The following is a 24,120-nucleotide window of genomic DNA, read 5'->3' as shown; positions in this document are numbered from 1 at the left end:
TTGGCCACCTTGTTACAAGCACTGAATAAACAAGAGTAAACGTGAAACGTAGAACACAATATGGTAAACTGTAGGCTACTAAATAATTGCAACACTAACATAACTTTGGGGCCTTTTCTACAGTACTTTACCTCTTCTAACTATTCTATTTGCATATCCTTCTTCTTAAAGCTAAATAAAGTGTTTATAAAGCCTATCGGATCATTTAGTGAATCATCACTAAGCTGAAAGCAGGGCTGTTGTTCTGACACCATGACAGGTTTAAAACTTTTTAGAGATCCGTGGTTCTCACAGGACAAACATAGATGACCTTTATTACATCATTTTACTTCAGTCATGTTTTTAATGCAAGACTTTTACTTGTATGATGTCACAAAAACAGCACTGAAGTTCCCGGGAAAAATATATTCCGCCAAAACCGGCTTCTATTGAAACTCCCGCCACATGAACAGCCGGCTTGTGTCGTAACATCCGCCGGCAACGCTGTGAGCCAATGAGAATCGAAGAAGCTGTTGCTGGTAGGTTTGGGCGACCAATCAGAGCGCAGCAGCGGGAAACACAGCTGATCCGAAAGGAGGTGAGCGAGATTTGGCGCAAGTTTGAGACCAGTGTGCGGCAGAAGAGGGAAAGAGAGGGAAGCAGAGGGCTCCAAGAGAAGATAAAACACTCCACTCTTTACTGAGAAGACTTCTTACAACTTTTAAAAAGGTAAATTTATCGCTCACTCTTTCATTTAAGCGGTAGGAACTGAGATACGTGTGTTAATCGTAACCGGAAGAGAGCACTTCTCCAGAGTTGGATTGTTTGCTAGTTTGTCGTCTAAAATTAAACGCGTAGCTGCGTTTTAACGTTTTGTATTTCCCTTTAGAAGGACCCTAATGTTAACACGACGTGTTTTAGGTTAAACTACAGACATATTAATACCGAAATGTGGATATATTTCTGTAAACGCCACCGTTTGGAGCTCTGCTGCATATTGGCGCCATTATTAAACCGTATTGTTTGTTGTGCCCGCGATTTAGCGTAAATATAACCGTTGGGATAAAGTATTATAAACTTTAACATCAGTACGTTTATGTTATCTAAGATATTTTATAATTATATTAAGCTAATGTGATGTTTAACATGAAGTTAAATCGACTTGTAGGAAACTTCAGATTCAGCTGCATTCAATTCACCGAAACTTTATTGTAATCTTTACATTTACACGTGACGTACTTTAACATTTGGTCGAGTAAAATAACTTTAAATATTTAGAAAAAGCGATTTATAGAATAGTTTTTTATTTTATTTAAGGGTTATTTTATGTAAAGATAACTACTAACCTTCGGTATTGTACTTTTAGAACAGTTTTCACATACTTTATGGAAAGTAATTTATCTATTTTCATTTTATGCTACGTTATACTCATATGTCAGAGGTAAATATTGTGTATACGTGCAGTTTAGTGTCTCAAATTCCCTACGGAAGATGGGTTAGGCGTTCATTCATAATCCCGCAGATGGTAGCTTTGGATCACTGATTTTGGAAAATAATTTGGGACACTAAACTGCACGTATACCTACATATTGTACCTTCCGCTCTTTATATATTAGCTATACTAGTTACTTTTCACATTAAGGACTTTTCTTACAAAAAGAGTATTTTTCCGCTGACATTTTGCAACTGAAGTTAAATATCAGTTCTCCTTCCTCCGCCTGTCAGCGGCAAAAACGGAACTTTTAGTGGACGGAAACTAATCAATAATGGATCGATGTCAAAGATTGTTGTTCCCATCAGTCACTTAGACACCCAGAAACATGAGATAATGGGGTCAATGTTCATAAAGTTACCCTTTTTAAAAACCTGTTTCACACAGTACTGTTGTTTAGGGTAGAAACTTGGAAGCATCCAACAAATGATAATGTTTGTCTGTATTTGTGTGGTACTTCAATAATGTTAATTTGTTTGGTTGAATACTTCACCCATCTGTGTATAATGATGCAGAGATTCTTCGCTGAATGAACCCTGGGAAGCATAGCTGTAAAGATTTAAGAATAAACAAAATAATTGTTCACATATGAAACATGTATTCTCGCGTAGAAGATGAACATCATCTGATATTTTGTCTGTTCACGTGCTAGATTGTTATCTTGGCCATGACACACGCACACACACTCACTATCTTGGCCATGACGCACGCACGCACACACACACACACACACACACACTCACTATCTTGGCCATGACGCACACACACACACACACACACACACACACACACACACTATCTTGGCCATGACACACACACACACACACACACACACATACACTATCTTGGCCATGACACACACACACACACACATACACTATCTTGGCCATGACACACACACACACACACACACACACTATCTTGGCCATGACACACACACACACACACACACACACACACAAAATATCTTGGCCATGACACACACAATCTTGGCCATGACAGAAACTCATAACCTACACACACACACACACACACACACACACACACACACACACACACACACACACACACACAAAATATCTTGGCCATGACACACACAATCTTGGCAATGACAGACACTCATAACATTCACACACACACACACACACACACACACACACACACACACACACACACACAAACACACACACAATATCTTGGTCATGACACACACAATCTTGGCCATGACAGACACTCATAACATACACACACACACACTCATAACATACACACACACACACACTCATAACATACACACACACACACTCATAACATACACACACACACACTCATAACATACACACACACTGCTGCCATAAGACGATAAACCTTGAAACTTCAATTGTATGATGATGTGTAATCTGTACGAAATTCAAATCTCTGTTTCTGAATATCTTTTCAGTAATTTCAGAAATCCAAAGGAGAACGTTACTTTATTTGTTGTTGTACTCGTATGGAAACGGCGGGAAAAAAAAACTCTCATAAGATGCAAAAACTCTGAATTTAAAAGTCAGGAACTATCTGCTGAAATACTGTGTGTGTGTGTGTGTGTGTGTGTGTGTGTGTGTCCCTGTGTGTGTCCCTGTGTGTCCCTGTGTGTGTGTGTGTGTGTGTGTGTGTGTGTGTGTGTGTGTGTGTGTGTGTGTGTGTGTCCCTGTGTGTGTCCCTGTGTGTGTGTGTGTGTGTGTGTGTGTGTGTGTGTCCGTCCTGTTGCGTACTAATGGATGATCTTTATGTTTCAGATTGAACCCGACATGCCGAGCACACGCTCTCACGGTGGCGTCCAGCCCACGCTGGCGTTCCCTCGCCGTAAATCCTGCCGAGTGTCGGCTCGCTCCAAGGCGGCGGCGGCGCCGCCGCAGCAGCGGGAGGAGAAGCCTCCGTCTCCGACCGAGCCCGGACCTCGGCCTCTCGACCCGGCTCTGACCCGGATCGGACCGCTGTCCCCGAGGCGTCCCGCCGAGCAGCCGGCCCTGCTCTCCCCGAGAAGGCCGGCCGCCGGCCCGTCTCCCCTCTCGCCCAGACGCCCCTCGGCCCAGCCGGCCTCCCCCGGCCTCCGGACACGACTTCCCCTCAGCCCCCGCAAACGCACAGGTGGGACGGGGAGACGAGACGACATGTTAGAAAACTTTAAAAGTCCCAGAGAGGCGATTTGTTGCACAGTACAGACATAATGACACATAATCCACGACGCAAACATCGAACCGGACATCTAGCACACAGCACTAGTTATCAACACGTGGCAGTAGGGCTGCTCCCAATTAGTCGATTAATCCGACTTGCATTGTGAACGTAGCCTAAATGAGCCGGTTTAGTTTAGCGATTTCGTGGCTGTTTCATGTTAAACAAAAAGGATCTCACTCTAAGACACGGGAAAATGAGCCACAGGTTATAAAAAAACAAAGTTACCTTTTTAGTGTTTTAGTTCCTTTTTTGAATGTTTGTTTCATTTATTTACAACTTTTATAACTTAAAGGTATAGTGGAGGATTTTCTTTTTCCGGGTGGATCATCAAGACTATTGGTCCTCCTGGTTGTCAATCATTCTGGTGATATGTTTACGTCCCGAGCTTTCAGGTGTGTGTGTGTGTGTGGTGAGCTTGAGCTCCGGTTTCAGCCATTCATTGAAGCATTGAAGCTTTTGGGAGAATATTTCACGCGCTGGCTTGCGCTAAAAGCACATGTTGGGCTTCCCACTGATGCCTCAGTCGTGAAGTTTCTACTCCACAGGTAAAGTTTGGCTATTTGGAGAAATCCATTTAAAATCACTGCTAGTAGAAGTTGATGTAGCTAAGCTATGATTAGCGATGCTAGCCCTTGGCACAAGTCACGCACGCACACACGGTAAACATCTCAATTTGTAAAAAATTCTAAAATTCGGGAAAATCCTCCACAATATCTTTTTTTTAAAGGAGTAGTTCCACACGTTGGGTTATGGTTATCTTCTCCTGCTGACCTCTGGTTGGAGTTGTGCCGTCTTCAGACCCAACGGAGCGAGTTCCTCCGCGTTACGTTAACGGTGAACTAACCCGTCTGTGTGGTTTCTCTCCAGGTGACGACAACGACTGTAACCTGCTGGGCTCTCCGCCCAAACAGAGCAAGCCGGCCGCCGCCGCGTCTCCCAGGAAGCTCGGCTTCGACGAGAACTCGCCGCTCTCGGTCCGGCGGCGGCTGGTCCCGCCCTCGTCGCCCAGGCAACCGCTCTCTCCCACCGCCGCGCTGTCCCCGAGGCGCCAGGCACGCCAAAACTCAGAGGGGAAGTCGCCCGCCGACAGTAAGTTTGTTTGAAAAGTTTAATTTTTTTTTCTTTTTTATCAGCAAAAATCAGGGCTGCAAAATATCAGGGCTGTCCTCGACTAAAGAACTCCTTAGTCGACCAACACTTATAGGATTTTGTCGACTAATCGATTAGTTGATTTAATTGACAGAGCTGTGAGCTTTGAGAGGTGGTTAAGACTAGAAAAGCACAATATAAATGTAGTTAATTAACCATCTGTAAAACTGAGTTTCTCCACAATTAATCCTGCAAAAGCACCACTTTAAATCTTGTGTTTACCATAAATGTGCTCAGAAGTTTCTTGAAATAAATAATTAAGCATGAATAAGCATAAAAAATGACTAATCGACTAAAGAAATCTTAGTCGACTAAGACCAAAACGACCGATTAGTCGACTAAGAGGTGGTAGCCCCACTAAATATATTTGTATTAGTTTTTTTATGATCATGGCAATATCAGCTGGCGCTGATTGCGAAAGGTCGCGACATATCGCCATAGACACTAAGATTTTTTTTGTTGAAAGAAAATATCAGAAAACTGCACTTTAAAGTGTGTCATTATTTTTTTAGTAGTGCCCGTATTTTTCCAAGGTTTTGTCACCTTTTCTCATCTAAATGTTGTCCAGGTCCAAGGCTGCTGTTTAGTAAATCTATCGCTGTATTATTCCTCCTCCTTTATATACACTTTTTATTTATTTTTTTTCTACCAAAAATTATTCGTGCTGGTTACGGGGGTACATGGCTTAAAAAAACTGTTCAAAGGGGGAACATTATTGAAAATGGCTTGAGAACCAGTGCTCTAAAGCTAACGCCGTCTCACTCGCACATAACCCTGTACTGTAAATCTGCCGCGGTGTTTACTTCGGGTCAAATTTGACCAGTTTTTAAATTTTTGTTTTCATATCAGAAAATATGGGACGTAGAAATAAGCGCTGAAAATGTGTAGAAGAAACATTTAACAACTTAAAACACTGAAAAAAAGTAAAAACAAACTGTGGAAAAAAAGGCGTAACGAGGGTTAAAGCCAGGATGAGTTCTTGATGAATCCTCTGGTCTGCAGCGTTGGTCACCCTCTCGCCTCGTGTCCACCTTTCCCCTCCAGAGTCGAGGTTTCTGAGCGTGAAGCGGGCGCTGCACACGGCCGTCCCCGAGCGGCTGCTGTCCCGGGACACGGAGCGGGAGGCCATCCGCTCCTTCCTGGAGGACAAGGCCCTGCAGCGGCTGCCCGGCAGCCTCTACATCTCCGGGGCTCCGGGCACCGGCAAGACGGCCTGCCTCAACTGTGTGCTGCAGGAGATGAAGGTACTTTAGGGGTCGGAGTAATACCAGAAATGTCTGAATGACGGAGCGAGGGATGCAACAAGTTGAAAGCGAAGGAGTTTGTGGAGCTGCAGTGACACCTAGTGGGGACTGTAGGTTACTGCAGACATGTGAGAGTAGAGCAGCTTGGAGTCGGATAACGCTGAACTAATCAGAGGGGGAAAGTAACAAAGTACATTTTAGAATATAATGTAGGTACTTTACTGAAGTAGGACTTCGGGGTTTTGCACTGGAATGAATTAAATGTACAGCAGAGAGAAGAAACATGTCTGGTACTTTAAATTATATTAGATTTTTCGTAATATGTGAAATGTTGGACAGTTTTAATCTCTTAAAACTCAAAAGAGAGGGCCTAAAGGGAAACTTAAAAGAAGAGGGTTTAAGGGGAGAATGAGCAAAAATAGAACAAACACTGTTACTTGGTTTAAAAAAAAAAAGATGGTGTGGAGGGAAAAGAAGGCGTTTAACCCTCCTGTTCTCCTTGGGTCAAATTTGACCCGTTTGCTAAAAGTTTCTCAATCAAATTTTGGGTTCCTTTCAATCAACTTTTCATAAAAAATAACCTGGATAGTTCCCTACAACGCTCTTCACAGGTAAAAAAAAAATAATAAAAAAAATCCGTTCACTCCTTTCATTGAATTTGAGGGTTAAATGTGATAGCATTTGAAGAAAAAAATTATAAAAAAAAGTAACGAATGTCAGAGCTTCAAAATGGTGCAGAAAAAAACATCGGGGAAAAGTGACAAATACTTTTGGACCCTGAAAAACCAAAAGTTGCTTATTGGTCGACTGGAAGACAACACGAGGGTTAACGTGGACTCCCCTCAAGAGAAGAAACGGGACGTTTGAAGACGTCACCGAGCGCTTAATGAGGAAAAAAAATTAACTTTTTTTGTCAACGTTTTGGTCTTTTTTTTTTTTTTCTTGCGCTTTTATCCAAGTTTCTTGGGTCACTTTCCAAAGTTTTGTGTATATATATATATATATATATATATATATATATATATATATATATATATATATATATATATATATATATATATATATATATATATATATATATAATAAAAATGTAATGCAACACCCAAATTCAATGAAAGTAGTGAGCTGATAATTTTTTTTTCATAATTTGGTTGAAATAAACACAAATTTCTGATTTAGATACTTTTTGAAAATGGGTCAAATCAGACCTGAGGACACCAGGAGGGATAACTAAATGTAACGTTTGTTACAGTCTTCCTCGCTTGTTTCTCAGATGTTTCCAGAATGTTGAGCCCTGGTCGGGTTATTTGTTCCTAACGTGTGTGTCTCCGTGTGTGTCCGTGTGTGTGTGTGTGTCTCTGTGTGTGTGTGTGTGTGTGTCTCTGTGTGTGTGTGTGTGTGTGTGTGTCCGTGGGTCCCCCTCCAGGTGGCGCTGGCCCCGGTCCAGACGGTGGTGGTGAACTGTATGAGCCTGCGGAGCTCCCACGCCATCTTCCCGCTGCTGGCCGACAAACTGAGAGCGCCCGGTGGGCAGAGCGGGCTGCAGAGGTTCCTGACGGCCCCGGGGCCCGCTGTGTGAGTAACTAGTAACTAGCTGTCTGAGTAACTAGCTGTGTGAGTAACTAGTAACTAGCTGTCTGAGTAACTAGCTGTGTTAGTAACTAGTAACTAGCTGTGTTAGTAACTAGCTGTGTTAGTAACTAGCTGTGTTAGTAACTAGTAACTAGCTGTGTTAGTAACTAGCTGTTAGTAACTAGCTGTTAGTAACTAGCTGTGTTAGTAACTAGCTGTGTTAGTAACTAGCTGTGTGAGTAACTAGCTGTGTGAGTAACTAGCTGTGTGAGTAACTAGCTGTGTGAGTAACTAGCTGTCTGAGTAACTAGTAACTAGCTGTGTGAGTAACTAGTAACTAGCTGTGTGAGTAACTAGTAACTAGCTGTGTTAGTAACTAGTAATTAGCTGTGTTAGTAACTAGCTGTCTGAGTAACTAGCTGTGTTAGTAACTAGTAACTAGCTGTGTTAGTAACTAGCTGTGTTAGTAACTAGCTGTGTTAGTAACTAGTAACTAGCTGTTAGTAACTAGCTGTTAGTAACTAGCTGTTAGTAACTAGCTGTGTTAGTAACTAGCTGTGTTAGTAACTAGCTGTGTGAGTAACTAGCTGTGTGAGTAACTAGCTGTGTGAGTAACTAGCTGTGTGAGTAACTAGCTGTCTGAGTAACTAGTAACTAGCTGTGTGAGTAACTAGTAACTAGCTGTGTGAGTAACTAGTAACTAGCTGTGTGAGTAACTAGTAACTAGCTGTGTGAGTAACTAGCTGTGTTAGTAACTAGCTGTGTTAGTAACTAGCTGTGTGAGTAACTAGTAACTAGCTTTGTGATTAACTAGCTGTGTGAGTAACTAGCTGTGTGAGTAACTAGCTGTGTGAGTAACTAGCTTTGTGAGTAACTAGCTGTGTGAGTAACTAGCTGTGTGAGTAACTAGTAACTGTGTGAGTAACTAGTAACTAGCTGTGTGAGTAACTAGTAACTAGCTGTGTGAGTAACTAGCTGTGAGTAACTAGTAACTAGCTGTGTGAGTAACTAGCTGTGTGAGTAACTAGTAACTAGCTGTGTGAGTAACTAGCTGTGTGAGTAACTAGTAACTAGCTGTGTGAGTAACTAGTAACTAGCTGTGTGAGTAACTAGTAATTAGCTGTGTGAGTAATTAGCTGTGTGAGTAACTAGCTGTGTGAGTAACTAGTAACTAGCTGTGTGAGTAACTAGCTGTGTGAGTAACTAGTAACTAGCTGTGTGAGTAACTAGTAACTAGCTGTGTGAGTAACTAGTAATTAGCTGTGTGAGTAATTAGCTGTGTGAGTAACTAGCTGTGTGAGTAACTAGTAACTAGCTGTGTGAGTAACTAGCTGTGTGAGTAACTAGTAACTAGCTGTCTGAGTTTAAGTTGTATTTTCTCAACAATAGTGTTGAAATAAAGACCTCAATCATCTGTAAATATGATTATCAGTTATCTACACATTAACAGTTGCTGGTTGAGACTTCAGACGTGCTAGATCCATTCTGCTTGTTAGTTTTTATCACTTTGAGCTGAATACTTGATGTATTTATGTATTGTGTGTTATGTATGTATGTATGTATGTATGTATATATGTATTTATGAGGTTATATATGGACCATTACTGAAGCCTCTGTTTGGTCCTCAGGCTGCTGGTTCTGGACGAGATGGACCAGCTGGACAGTAAAGCTCAGGATGTCCTGTACACCATCTTCGAGTGGCCGTACCTGCCCGAGTCTCGCCTCTGCCTCGTCGGTAAGAACAACAACAACAACAACAACAACAACGAGCACCACAGATCACAGCATCGGCTGTAACATAGGACTCTTACATGTAGGGTTGGGTACCGAAACTCGGTGCCAATAGGGAACCGGTGCTGACTTAAACGGCAGTAACGAGACCGAATAAGAACGAAAGTTTCGGTGCCTCATTTCGGTGCCTGACTTTACACTACACCTGACAGCATGTAACGTTAGCCTAGCTTTAGCTAGCAGCTGGATTAATCACGGTTAAAATGCTGACAGCTAACGTTAAACAGTGTAAAGTGTGACTGTGTTTCACTGTGGAGGACTTCTACAGCGGGATGTAACAATTCATAGATATACAGTATGTTTATATGGTCGGAATTAAACAACACAGACGGTGCGTTCACTCGCAGCTGCCGTTGTCAGAATTAAACAACACAGATTCACTTAAAACAGGTATCCTCGTGGTGCATTCACAGTAATTGTAAAATACCCTTTTCCCATCTGGGGTTCAACAGCAATTTACTGGGGAAATAAGTTATTGTTATAGTTATTACGTTATTAAATCTTTAATTTTGACCATGGCCTTAGCAATAAACAAGTCACTGACTGTTGTTTACTACACTTATTTTTTTTTTACTTTTATTGAAAAGTACCGGTTCAGGCACCGTTTAGGCACCGGCACAGTTTTAAAAGTATCGATTTAGCACCGGAATCGAAAAAAAACCAAAACGACACCCAACCCTACCTACATGGGATGATGTTAGAGTTGAACACAGAAGCAGGGTTGAAGTGTTTCTTCAACAATAGACATTTAAACTTCTAAACACTTCTGTACCTGTAAGATAAGTCGGCTTGGGTACCGAAACCCGGTTCCACTCTGAAACCTGGTAGGAATCGGACCGGATTAGAACACAAATTTCGGTTCCACTTAATGTGTCGACTGAAATATTTTCCCCCTGTCGCTCTGAAACGAACGTAAAAATATCCCCCTTTCTCTGCAGTCTACCGTTAGCTAGCTACTGTAAACATAGGCTACTTTTATAATGCCATATTTCCCCTCTGGGCTCACCAAAACGGACGTAAAAGACTTAGGTTTACTTATTTTATATTGAAGTACTTTAAAACATTAATATATTGTTACATTTAAATAATTTTCAATTTAAAAAAAAAAAAAAAAAAAAAAAAAAAAAAAAAACTTTAAAACAGCCTTTCTTTGATATCAGTTCTCAGTTTTTCAAGAATCTGTTAGGAATCGTTTTAAAAAGTACCGGTTCGGCATCGTTAAAAAAAAACCCAACCCAAACGGTATCCTGAAGATGGCTGGACACGCCTGGACGGGGAAAACAAACGTCTGACCTCCTGAATCTTTTCTTTCTGTCATCGTCGTCTTCATGTTTATGTCAGAAATAGTCTCTATAAATATGGACTTCCGTGCTGCACACAGTTTCGGCTGTACACCCGAAAAGATGATAAAATGTGATGATATGTGAGAGTTAAACACACATTTAATGTTCCTTCAAAATATTCTCAAACCCATAACTCAGGTTGTACCTTTAGGAGTAGAAAGGCTCAAATTATTGACACATGGTGCATCATCTAGACTTTAATCTTCCGACTACACCTCGGGTAAAATATAAAAAAAACAACTCTTGAACCTGCACTTTTAAATGTTTCTTTGTAGCTTTGCTTATTTAAAGCTAATGTACTTGCACTTACTACTTGTTGTCTAGAGTTTGGACCTTCTCAGTTGAAAGCACTTAATTGTAAGTCGCTTTGGATAAAAGCGTCAGCTAAATGACATGTAATGTAATTGTGCTTGATGTATAAACTGGATGGATTGTAGCTTAAGGGATGGCACATGAATACATTATTTAATTAAGGAAACTATGGAAAGGTAACCCAATCATATCTGTTTATTCCTTTAATACATGATATAGTGAAGTCGGGGCAGGACTATATAAACATTATGGTTCCTCTTTGTCCTCGGATCATATTTGAACCGTTTTTGAAAGCTTTTCATAGCCGAAATATAGGCCCAAAAATAACATGGATGCATGGATGAAAGATCTTCAAAACTAAACTTTGACATAAACCAGTCTGTGATCCACTCAACATTTTCTGATCTTAACTATTAGTTAAAATAATAATAAATAAAAAAAAACTGGACTACTAAATGCCGAGGCCTTGACGGAGCTCCAGGGCCTGCAGCTAGCCCCTCCTATTCACAAAAATGCATTAAATTTAAATCTGACACAAGCGTTGGCTTCATATGACCTTAGGGTAGCTGAAATAAAATAGGAATAATGTCCTATAAATTAGCTTTATTGACCATGAATTTAAAGCTTTGAAAAAAACAGACAAACTCCTCCTTTTCGTGTTCTTTGGTCAAATGGGATTGATGTTATCTTTGGGTTTTATATTTAGTTTCTTCTGGTTGATTGTTGGAGGTGAACCAGAATGAAGACCAATGATGAAAACTAGTTAAACTGATGAAAGGAACTTTCAGTGTGTTTTTATCATGAAGTCGGTAAAGAACCGGAGTGACCTCGTTGTTGTTTCAGGGATCGCCAACGCTCTGGATCTGACGGACCGGATCCTGCCGCGGCTGCAGGCGCGCCCCCACTGCCGCCCGCTGCTGCTCCACTTCCCCCCGTACAGCCGCCAGGAGCTCAGCGCCATCGTACAGGACCGACTCTCCCAGGTAGACCCAGACCGAGATGCAGCAAACGCCCCCACGTCTTGGGTTAAATAATAATAAAGTGTACTTTTATTAATCCCACGAGGGAAATTACAATGTTTTCACTCTATTGTTAAACATGCTATACACAGGCCTGAATTACACACTCGTGCTCAGGACCTGTATCGGTCCCTCCAGAGAAACGGGGTTATGCCATCGCACAATTCAACGCATAATCGGCCAAAGTCCGCACATTTTTTTTCAAATAAGCCGCACTTTCGCCGCATAAATTGCCGATTTCCACGCAAAATATGCGGAGGCTTGCATGATTTCATAATCCACCGTATTTTCGTTGCAAAAAAAGTCCCTTAATATATCTTAAATAAATACATTTTTTTGTATACTTCACACCAGAGCAGCCAGTTTCCCCTGTTGCCATGCAGTTTTTGCAAGTTCCTGCAGTTTTTTTTTGCAATTTCATCGCATAAAATTGCATAAATATCCCGCATATTCCATTGCATTTTTTAATAAAATGTGCTGCATAATTGAGGATTTTTGCAACAATTGCAAAAAACACTCAGCATTGTTCTGGAAGGACTGATATTCTGCCTTTAAGAAGTATTGCGCCCCTCTGCGATTTGGATATTGCAGTATAATCCATATTGGGATTTTGATAAAATTGCGATTTTTAATTGTGCAGCCCTAGCTGCAACTAACGATTACCTTCATAGTGGATTTATCTGTTGAGTATTTTCCGACTAGTTGTCTGGATCGGTTAGTTTCTATCCTCCAAACGTTTGGATCGGTTAGTTTCTACCCACCAAACGTTTGGATCGGTTAGTTTCTACCCTCCAAACGTTTGGATCGGTTAGTTTCTACCCTCCAAACGTTTGGATCGGTTAGTTTCTACCCACCAAACGTTTGGATCGGTTAGTTTCTATCCTCCCAAACGTTTGGATCCGGATAATTTCTATCCTCCCAAACGTTTGGATCTGTTGGTTTCTACCCACCAAACGTTTGGATCTGTTAATTTCTACCCTCCAAACGTTTGGATCGGTTGGTTTCTACCCTCCAAACGTTTGGATCGAATAATTTCTACCCACCAAACGTTTGGATCGGTTGGTTTCTACCCACCAAACGTTTGGATCGGTTAATTTCTACCCTCCAAACGTTTGGATCGGTTGGTTTCTACCCTCCAAACGTTTGGATCTGTTACCCCACCAAACGTTTGGATCTGTTAGTTTCTACCCTCCAAACGTTTGGATCGGTTAGTTTCTACCCTCCAAACGTTTGGATCGGTTAGTTTCTACCCACCAAACGTTTGGATCGGTTAGTTTCTACCCTCCAAACGTTTGGATCGGTTAGTTTCTACCCTCCAAACGTTTGGATCGGTTAGTTTCTACCCTCCAAACGTTTGGATCGGTTAGTTTCTACCCTCCAAACGTTTGGATCGGTTAGTTTCTACCCACCAAACGTTTGGATCTGTTAGTTTCTACCCACCAAACGTTTGGATCTGTTAGTTTCTACCCTCCAAACGTTTGGATCGGTTAGTTTCTACCCTCCAAACGTTTGGATCGGTTAATTTCTACCCTCAAACGTTTGGATCGGTTAGTTTCTACCCTCAAACGTTTGGATCGGTTAGTTCTACCCTCCAAACGTTTGGATCGGTTGGTTTCTACCCTCAAACGTTTGGATCGATTAATTTCTACCCTCAAACGTTTGGATCGGTTAGTTTCTACCCTCCAAACGTTTGGATCGGTTAGTTTCTACCCACCAAACGTTTGGATCGGTTAGTTTCTACCCACCAAACGTTTGGATCGGTTAGTTTCTACCCTCCAAACGTTTGGATCGGTTAGTTTCTACCCTCCAAACGTTTGGATCTGTTAGTTTCTACCCTCCAAACGTTTGGATCCGTTAGTTTCTACCCTCCAAACGTTTGGATCGGTTAGTTTCTACCCACCAAATGTTTGGATCTGTTAGTTTCTACCCTCCAAACGTTTGGATCCGTTAGTTTCTACCCTCCAAACGTTTGGATCGGTTAGTTTCTACCCTCCAAACGTTCGGATCTGTTAATTTCTACCCTCCAAACGTTGGCGTGACTCTGTGTCTCCCCCCCCCCCCACCCAGGCGTCGGCCGAGGGCCTCCTGGATGCCTCGGCGGTGCAGTTCTGTGCCAGGAAAGTGTCGGCGGTGTCGGGAGACGCCAGGAAGGCCCTGGACATCTGCAGGTAACGTAGAGCTCAACCTCCTCCTCCGTTTGGTTTTTAGAGCACAAGACGCAGACGCCGTGGAACAAAAAGCTCAAATTAAATTCTATAAATCAGTCCGCTTTGCTTTTTTATGAGATGAACTGAGAACCTGAGTTGAAAAGTGCGTTTGTGATTAATCCTGATTTATGTGGAGCATCTTAACCCTTGTGTTGTCTCTTTGGTCACTTTTTTTCAAAGTTTTTATGGCTTTTCCCTGACGTTTTTGTGACTTTTTCAATGTTTTGGGCTCTTTTGTTGACGTTTTTGTAGGTCTTCTTTCAGTGTTTGATAGTTTTTTGCGTTGTCTTTGTTGCTGTTCCTAAAGTTTGTCGTTTGTATTTATTTATTTTAATTTTCAGCGCTAATTTTGGCGTCCCATATTTTTTTGGTTCTTAGAAAAAACTTTTAAAAGGGGTCAGATTTCCAGCGAGGACAACAGGGTTAATAAAACATTAACAAAGTCATTAACCAGAGAATGTCAACGGCACATAAACAACTGTTCCCTCTAAAATAATGTATTAAAACAAATTGTTTTATTCTATTTTAGCGTAATCTTAGTTAATTTATTAGCTTATTTTAAAGTGGTGTGTCTTGCAGAGACTTATTACCAACTGCTGGATGTGGGAAACACAATTTAGTTTTTATTTGGTGCTTAAAAACGACAAAATAATCTGGAATTAATTTAGAAAAATGTCGGTGTAAATCTTCACAACGATTTTGGGTGTAGTGTAGGGCTGTCCTCGACTAAAGATATTCTTAGTCGACTAACACTTATAGGATTTTGTCGACTAATCGATTAGTTGATTTAATTGACAGAGCTGTGCGCTTTGAGACGTGGTTAAGACTAGAAAAGCACAATATAAATGTAGTTAATTAACCATCTGTAAAACTGAGTTTCTCCACAATTAATCCTGCAAAAGCACCACTTTAAATCTTGTGTTTACCATAAATGTTCTCAGAAGTTTCTTGGAAATGAGTAATTAAGCATGAATAAGCATAAAAAATGACTAATCGACTAAAGAAATCTTAGTCGACTAAGACCAAAACAACCGATTAGTCGACTAAGAGGTGTGTGTGTGTGTGTGTGTGTGTGTGTGTGTGTGTGTGTGTGTGTGTGTGTGTGTGTGTGTGTGTGTGTGTGTGTGTGTGTGTGTGTGTGTGTGTGTGTGTGTGTGTGTGTGTGTGTGTGTGTGTGTGTGTGTGTGTGTGTGTGTGTGTGTGTGTCTCTGTGTGTGTGTGTGTGTGTGTGTGTGTGTGTGTGTGTGTGTGTGTGTGTGTGTGTGTGTGTGTGTGTGTGTGTGTGTGTGTGTGTGTGTGTGTGTGTCTTTTCTGCTGTTAAAGAGACTCTGTGGAGCTTCTTGGTGACGTCATCCTTGCTGCATCAGATTGATTTTTATGCGTTTGTGTTCCAGGAGAGCCGTGGAGGTTGTGGAGTCCGACGAGAGGAAGAAATCATGGGACCCAAACGCTGAATCTAAAGGTGAGCGCCGCTGTGATTTCTTTTGAATCTCTTCTGAAACGCGCTGTTGACTGTTGAAACACGAACGCTAACCGGAGCGCTTGTTGTCCCGGTGCAGCGTCGCGGGTCGGCCTCCCCCAGGTGGCGCGGGTCCTGTCGGAGGTCTACGGCGACCGGATGGCGTCCCAGTGCGGCGGAGGCGGAGGCTCGGATGGAGAGAGCTTCCCCCTGCAGCAGAAGCTGCTGGTCTGCTGCCTGCTGCTGCTCACACGCAACGGGAAGAGCAAAGAGATCGTCCTCGGGAAGGTGGGTCCCCGAACCTCAGAATCAGCTTCACTGGCCACGCTGGTGGAAACAGACTTAAGGGACTTGACTCCAGTTAACAGTGTTTCCTTTAGGTGTGTGTGTGTGTGTGTGTGTACCCGTTTTACTATATTCGTGGGGTCCAACCGGGGACTACAGTATACTTCTGGGGTCTGCACAGCCTTGTGGGGACCAAAATGCTGGTCCCAACGAGTTTAAAGGGCTGTTTGAGGGTTAAGACTTGGTTTTAGGGTTAGAATTAGGTTATGGTGAGGGTAAGGGTTAAGGTTAGGCATTTAGTTGTGATGGTTAAGGTTAGGGTAAGGGTTAAGGTTAGGCATTTAGTTGTGATGGTTAAGGTTAGGGTAAGGGTTATGGTTAGGCATTTAGTTGTGATGGTTAGGGTAAGGGTGATGGTTAAGGTTAGGGTAAGGGTTATGGTTAGGCATTTAGTTGTGATGGTTAGGGTAAGGGTGATGGTTAAGGTTAGGGTAAGGGGCTAGGGAATGCATTATGTCAATGACAAGTCCCCACAAAGATAGTAATACAGACGTGTGTGTGGTACAGGCCAAAAGTTTGGACACACCTTCTCATTCAATGCTTTTCCTTTTTATTTTCATGACTATTTACATTGTAGATTCTCACTGAAGGCATCAAAACTATGAATGAACACCTATGGAAATATGTACTTTACAAAAAAGTGTGAAATAACTGAAAACATGTCTTATATTTTAGATTCTTCAAAGTAGCCACCCTTTGCTTTTTTATTAATAAGGGAAAAACTTCCACTAATTAACCCTGACAAAGCACACCTGTGAAGGTAAAGGGCAGGGGGGGGGCAGAAATGTTGCCGTGGGGGTGCCATGGTCAAATCAACAGAGGAAACACTGGGTTAATCTTTGCTCTCAAAGTACAACACTCACTTAACATATAAAGAATAAAAACAAAGGACCGTAAGAAATATAAAAAAATACTGGTAAGTAGACAGTATAACAATACAAACAGAAGAAATATACAATAACAGTTGAAGAGAGGGAAGGAATAGTGCTATAGGAATATAGTCAAGATTTAAATATAAATCTAATGCAAGGCAGTTCAGTGCAATGGTCAAATATTAACAATTATGTAATTGTGAGATTGAAATATACATGGCTCTGCGTGTACAGTAAAGGCAGCGAGTCTGCGGTACCTTATTTGACAGATGCCGCCACTGTTGCACCAAATGCTTTCTCGTGGGAAATTCTAGAGCGTGGTCTAGACCTACTCTCTCTCTGTAAAGGGTCCTCAGACCACTCCTGTTAGGATTTGACACTATAAATAAGATGGAATTGACAGAAATGTATGCATGTGCCGGTCGTTTCTGACAATTTAATAAAAATAACTGTCATGCTTGGGTCAGTAAAACCTCATTAATAGAACTTCTTAAAAAATATTATTTAAATACTACTGGTACAATCATCACTGCTCCTCTTAACATTCAGGGAAGGGAGGATATCGTGCTCTGGTTTATTGGCATTTCTTTAAACCAATCACAATCGTCTAAGCACCAGACGGAGCCACGGTGCCTCGGCTAAATAGCCTCGGGAAGGAACTTTTGGTGGAACGTGTACGTTCAGAAGTTGTTTGTCGTGCAACAGAGAGAGCGACGAACCTGCGGCCGCTGCATCAAGAAGTAAACCTCCATATATGTGCGCCTGGTCTACCAACTGAGCTAACACGGCCACAGCTTTATTTTTAACCCTCCGGTTGTCCTCGAGTGAAATTTGACCCATTTTCAGAAAGTTTAAATATCAGAAATATGGGGTTTCCTTCAACCAGATTGTCAAAATAAATAACGTGGCTGTTTCGATACAACACTATTCACAAGTAAAATAAGTGATCAGTTCAATAATTTCATTGAATTTGGGCTTTTTTTTTTTTTTTTTTTTTTTTTGTTATTCCATTTTATGTACATTTTATTTAAAAGTGGCAAAAATGTCGGGGAAATGACAACCAAAACGTAAAATCAACAGACATTGGGGAAAATGACACAAGTTAGGGAAAAGTGACAAATGTCATAAAAATGTGTTTTTCAAAAAAAAAAAAGTTTTCAATTTTGACCCAGAACAAGAAAAAGTTGTTAAATTGGTCAATGGGGAAGACGACACAGAAAGTAAAGTCTCGCTCTACTACTCTCGGTTTGTCTCAACTCAAGTGGCCAGCAGGCGGCGCTGAAGCTTGGCCTGAATGTGACTAATTTCTGGTGTTTTTTATTTTTTTAAATGTGCATGCTGTGTTTTAACCAGCTTTGTGTGTGTGTTGCAGCTCCACGAGGTGTACAGCCGCCTGTGCGCCCAGCGACAGGTGTCTGCCGTCGGTCAGGGCGAGTGTCTGTCTCTCTGCGGTCTGCTGGAGAGCCGAGGGATCTTCTCTCTGAAGAAGGCCAAAGAGGCTCGCCTCACTAAGGTACAAACGCAGGATCAGTTAGGTCTGCTAACTGGGGTTTGGGATTGTTTGATGCGATTAGTAATATTGAAAACATCAGAAAACTTTAAAAATGTTATAAAATGTCTGGTTTATCCTGAAAAAAAGTCAAAACCAATATTGACTACAATGTAGAGTTTAAAAAAAAGCCAAACATTTGGCATTTTTGCTTAAACGATATTTCCTGTTGGTTGATTTAATTGACCAATCGTTGTAAATCATTAAAGATCTGACAGGCTCAGATTAATATTCTAAGTGTCTGACAACATTATGAAAGGATCCCTACAGAGGCGGACCTTTAAAACCTCTTTGAGACCTTTCTGTTTAACCAGAAACAGCTCTGAAGTTGCTAGCGCTAAACCCACCAGACTCCATTTAAAAAAAATAAATAAATACTTCAGCGTGTATAGAGCCAACATATTCTCACATGTAAATACGTAAACTGTGTTTATTTCAACCAAAACTAGAGTTGTGATGGTTGGAAAAGTGGAAAATGTGAAAAAAAATTCCAATTATGCCGCACTTTTGCCGCAATTGCCAATTTTCGCGCCAAATATGCGGTGCTTGCATGATTTCATAATCCCGGCATTTTCGTTGCAGAAACGTCACATAATATATATTAGCAGAAAGTTGAAAAATGTTGCTTTTACTTCACACAAGAATTGCATTCATTGCATAAATATCCCGCATATTCCATCACATTTTTTAAGAAAACGTGCCGCATAATCAAGGATTTTTTTCCCGCAACAATCACAAAAAACTCCACATTTTTCTGGAAGGACTGTCCTATAAAAGTGAAGGTCTAAAATGCCCCAAAAATATCTTTTAAAAAACTGTTGTCAGGCAAGTAAAACGCTGATACAGATGATCTGCAAACTGCCAAAAAAATGGCCCAATAATCCGTCTATCCCTAAAACCTTTCCATGTTCACGGGGAGCGTTTGGGGTCTCCTGTAAAAGTAGGAAAGTTGAGGCTTTAATCTGAAACGTTGTTGTTGTTTCAGGTGTTTCTGAAGATAGAGGAGAAAGACGTCGAGAACGCTCTGAAGGACCGAACGCTGCTGGGGAGCATCCTCGCTGCAGGACTCCCCTCCTGATCACACCCTTGTTTTGGTTTTTATGGACTAAGATAAGAATATTTTTCAACAGTTGAATTTTTTTTTTTTTTTTTTAATTCTCGTTTTTGCTGAGAACTTGTACAGTGTTTTTTTTTTTTTTTTTTTTCCTCCAACTGATGTTTCTGCTCAGTTCTTGAGTTGTTGAAGAATGTCGTTGAGATGCTGATGACTTCACAGCGTCTCGTTTCAGTTTGGATTTGAAACGTTTCCACATTTTATGCTGTAAATAAACACATGTACAGACATTTAAATATCAGATTTCTGTGATATTTCTGCCACAGCTCAGAGAAACAACCAAACTAAACAAATACCAGCTTGTAGTTTGTATTTTTCTAAACCGAGAGGGGATTTTCTTGTTTCAATGCAGACTTTTACTACTCATCACTATTGTCATTACTTACAATTCCTCATGGGGGGGAGACAGAAACTACACACTATATATACTATAGCTTTAAGGCAAGGGAATGTATTTATATTGCACAATTCAGATGTAGACGCACCCTAGCGGCAGTAAATTTAATTTGCAGCCGGGGGGGTCTAGGTGCTCTCCTTCGGCTTGCAAGCTGGAAAAACCAAACTGGTCAGGCCAATCGCATCGTGTATAGAGTCAGTGGGCGGGGCTTATGGCTGCTGCTGCTGCTGGTGAACAGCGGAGTTCAGCTTTTCTTTGAGAAAAGAACAAAGAACTGCACAGAAGTCATTCTTAAAAAAGGAAGATGTGTTCGGAGTTTAATCTATCAACTAGCTCCGCTACCTTCTCCGTTGCTCTGCCTGGTTGTAGCTCTATCCTATCGCGTGCAGAGGAAATTTGAAAGACAACCGTTCATCCCGCCCCTCGGATTGAGCCCTGCAAACGGTGAGTTCCCAGACCCAACATCTGGATGTGGGTCTGGATTGTCAGGCTACCATTCAGACACAAATGCATATCGAAGCTCGGCATAAGCAAAAACATACAAAGCAAATAAAACGGAACATACAATGGGACATGCGTAAGAGGAGCTACTAAAGTCCCAAGTGTGTTATCGAACCAGGAAGGTTTTAGCTAAATATTGCTCGTCTTGACCTAGAGATTGGCATGGGGTACTTTCCATAAAATCATCTCTCAATGCCAATCAAACCAGCTATTAGACTAACTGAAATAAAACCATGCCAATCTCTAGGTATGGTGAAGGGTATGTGATGATGGGGGGGTATGGTGAAGGGTATGTGATGATGGGGGGGTATGGTGAAGGGTATGTGATGATGGGGGGGTATGGTGAAGGGTATGTGATGATGTGGGGGTATGGTGAAGGGTATGTGATGATGTGGGGGTATGGTGAAGGGTATGTGATGATGGGGGGTATGGTGAAGGGTATGTGATGATGGGGGGGTATGGTGAAGGGTATGTGATGATGGGGGGGGTATGGTGAAGGGTATGTGATGATGGGGGGGTATGGTGAAGGGTATGTGATGATGTGGGGGTATGCATAGTATCTGGATCCATGACATAACTGGCCTTTAAAAACAGACACAGTGGTTTTGCTAGTTCTACCTTGGTGAAATATCGGAGTACTTCTTCCACCACTGAAAGCTCAAACTTCAGCGTTATAATTTGGAAAAGCAAAGACGAGTAAACTGAATTTGGTGAATTGATTTTGTCCGTATTCAAAATAATAATCAGACACACAAACATAACTATTCAAATAAGATTTTATTCAAATTTGATTCATTCACAGCAAAGAGGATGAATATATATATATATATATATATATATATATATATATATATATATATATATATATATATATATAATAGTTGTGAATGTTTTTTAAAATACAAACAGTGACTAAAAATGTAAACGTGGTTGAAGATAAAATATTCAAACGTATGATGATAAGAATAAACACACTAACTTAAAGCTTTATTAGATACAGCAAGCACACAAAAAGTCACTTTCTCCAACGGTGCATTTCACAAACTCCTCACACATAATATACACTATATATCATATTTTAGTGGTTAATTCTCTTTTTTTTTTATAGCTTCAATGAGATTTTTTGCTCAACATTTACTGTGATTGTCAAAACATTCGGCCTCTCAAAAATCAAATAATCAGGAACCAAAACAAAGAAATAAAACCACAAAGTTATCTGTAAATACTGAACCATTTTAATCTGTTTAACGTCACGTTCTTCTTTCTACCTGAGACTTTTTCTGAAAATCAGGACTTTGTTCTTTTATAAACAAACTGTAAACAGTCATTGTTTTACTTTATAATACTTTAAAAATAGAAGTAGTACATCTGGGTTTACATTTAAAGTGCTCATATTATGCTTTTTGGCTTTCCCCCTTTCCTTTGTTGTGTTATATATCTTTTTTTGTGCACGTTATAGGTTTACAAAGTGAAAAAGCCCAAAGTCCCCCCCCAAAGGGACTTACCATCTCCAACAGAAAACTCTGTTCACCAACTGCTCCAAACAGCTCTATTGTAGTCCAGCCTTTACTTCAGAGACCAACGTGGTCACTTTGTAACACACGTTATAATGCTCACCTAGCTGCTAGCATGGTACACCCTCATACTCTGCTTCTGACTGGCTAGTAGTCCTTACCTAGGTACTGTCAGGACACACCCTCATACTCTGCTTCTGACTGGCTAGTAGTCCTTACCTAGGTACTGTCAGGGCACGCCCTCATACTCTGCTTCTGACTGGCTAGTAGTCCTTACCTAGGTACTGTCAGGGCACAAATATGGTGTTTTTTGAAAATTAAACCACATAAACCTATTCTGGTATAACCTCTGAATACAATTATGAACCTGAAAATGAGCATAATATGAGCACTATAAAAACCAAACTTAATTATCGGTGTAATTCATTTTTTTGCAAAATGATAAAAGATTTATTGGTCTTCTGCGTTACTTTTCAGAAACACAAGAAAGTTGCTCCTAAATGTGTAAAATATCTTCAAAATCGGACGCTATCTATAAATATATTTTCTCATATTCCCCGTTTCATTAGTGCATTCATAAAGCTACCAACACATGATCTTATTAGTTAACTACTCTTTTTAAAATTCTAGTTGAGCTGCCAAAAGTTTGAAAAGATGCCAGATATGTCGGGCTGAATGATGCAATGATGCAGCCGATAGGAACTAAACTGGAACAGAGCAATATAGAATACGTATGTAACGCTGCCACACAGTGTGGAATAACATGATTATAATAAACTTAAAGTGAGAATATAAAGGTCAAAACTGGATTTTAAGGAGTTAAGATAACATTCAGACATTTTCTGTTAAATATTCTGCAGCTCTGACTTCCCCTGCTGACAGTCTAATCTCCTTTTTAGTGAACTATTACAAACAGAAACGGGGTTCAAACGCAGCTCTGATCGTTCATGCTGACGACATTAAAGCCACAAACACTTCTCAGGTTTTAAAGGAGAATTCTGGTCGATTTCAACACGTAGCTCTGTTGTTTGTGGTCACGGAGGTCTGTCAGTAGCGAGAAAAACGAAAACAATCAGTGCTGCCGACACCGTGTTATCCTCCTGCTAGTGTTAGCACCCAGGAAGCTGAAACACAGTGAATCTGACTGCAGAAAATGTGAAATAAATGCATAAAAGTTGTGCTAATTCATACTTCTGTTTAGTTCCGGTGTTGAGACGGCAAGACGAGTGCTTAGGGACCGTCTACAAACTACAACACTGAAAAGAGATACAAAGATATATAAAAAAAAAAAAACAGGCATATGCTTATTTTTTAAAAGTAAGTGCTGTAGTACAACTAGAAGGAGACAAGTCATACTTGAGGTAAGTTTGGAGACACTACCTTATTTAATCAAATTAATAAATTGGTAAATCGGTGTTGTAGTTTGTAGACGGTCCCTAAGTCTTTCCGTCTCAACACCGGAACTAAACAGAGCTGAATTAGCAGAACATTTCTTTCACATCTACTGCAGTCAGATTCATTGAATGAATTTGACTTGTTAGGAGCGTTTTAGGGAACCAACCGTGTAATTTTTGGGCCAATTTGGTAGAATGACGAGCTTCAGCCGGCGTTAAAAATCAGCAAAAACATTCTCAGGGAATGTACATGCATTCAGTTTTAAAAGTAAACTCACATAATGTTCATGTGAATGAGAATACACGATGAACGTTAGCCCTCAGTTTGAGTCACGGTGACGCGACGATGACATCAACGTGTATTTACAATCTTCAGTTACATCAAACGGTCAGAAAAACAGAGAGAAACATCCAAACGGTCAAACATTTCTACGCTTTACGATACGAGTCTTATCAGTTTGATTTGATGGAAACAGAGGCGCTACAGGATGTTAAAATGTATTAAAATGTTTACTCTATTGGATGTAAACAGTCCCTTTTACATCCCGTCCCGTTGGACATAAACCACAAACTGACTTTCAAGGTTTCGAGCAGGAAAATGTAAAAATAATTCACAATAAGTTTTCTTTTTGGAGTAATTATTG

The 24,120-nt window shown here is 40.8% G+C and overlaps 1 protein-coding gene across 1 annotated transcript; it reads left to right on the top strand.

The window, feature by feature from the left end:
• Nucleotides 1-511: 511 nt before the first annotated feature.
• On the top strand, nucleotides 512-19,906 carry cdc6 (cell division cycle 6 homolog (S. cerevisiae)). Its single transcript, XM_028568383.1, has 12 exons — nucleotides 512-708; nucleotides 3,253-3,604; nucleotides 4,562-4,783; nucleotides 5,888-6,087; nucleotides 7,514-7,662; nucleotides 9,288-9,394; nucleotides 11,949-12,088; nucleotides 14,192-14,292; nucleotides 15,726-15,793; nucleotides 15,891-16,078; nucleotides 18,380-18,520; nucleotides 19,542-19,906. The coding sequence occupies exons 2-12, from the start codon at nucleotides 3,265-3,267 to the stop codon at nucleotides 19,632-19,634; spliced, it is 1,749 nt and encodes a 582-aa protein (XP_028424184.1). The 5' UTR covers nucleotides 512-708; nucleotides 3,253-3,264; the 3' UTR covers nucleotides 19,635-19,906.
• Nucleotides 19,907-24,120: the final 4,214 nt, after the last annotated feature.

The sequence above is a fragment of the Perca flavescens genome, chromosome 2 (genome assembly GCF_004354835.1).
Source record: "Perca flavescens isolate YP-PL-M2 chromosome 2, PFLA_1.0, whole genome shotgun sequence".
NCBI classification, from domain to species: Eukaryota; Metazoa; Chordata; class Actinopteri; order Perciformes; family Percidae; genus Perca; species Perca flavescens.
The sequence above is the reverse complement of the archived record's forward strand: the minus strand, read 5'-3'. Positions and strand labels throughout refer to the sequence as shown.

Coding starts and splice junctions, on each gene's coding strand:
- cdc6 (XM_028568383.1), top strand. CDS start 3,265: ATGCCGAGCACACGCTCTCACGGTGGCGTCCAGCCCACGCTGGCGTTC. Junction 7,663..9,287: donor ACGGCCCCGGGGCCCGCTGT/GTGAGTAACTAG, acceptor TTTGGTCCTCAG/GCTGCTGGTTCTGGACGAGA. Junction 18,521..19,541: donor AAGAGGCTCGCCTCACTAAG/GTACAAACGCAG, acceptor TTGTTGTTTCAG/GTGTTTCTGAAGATAGAGGA.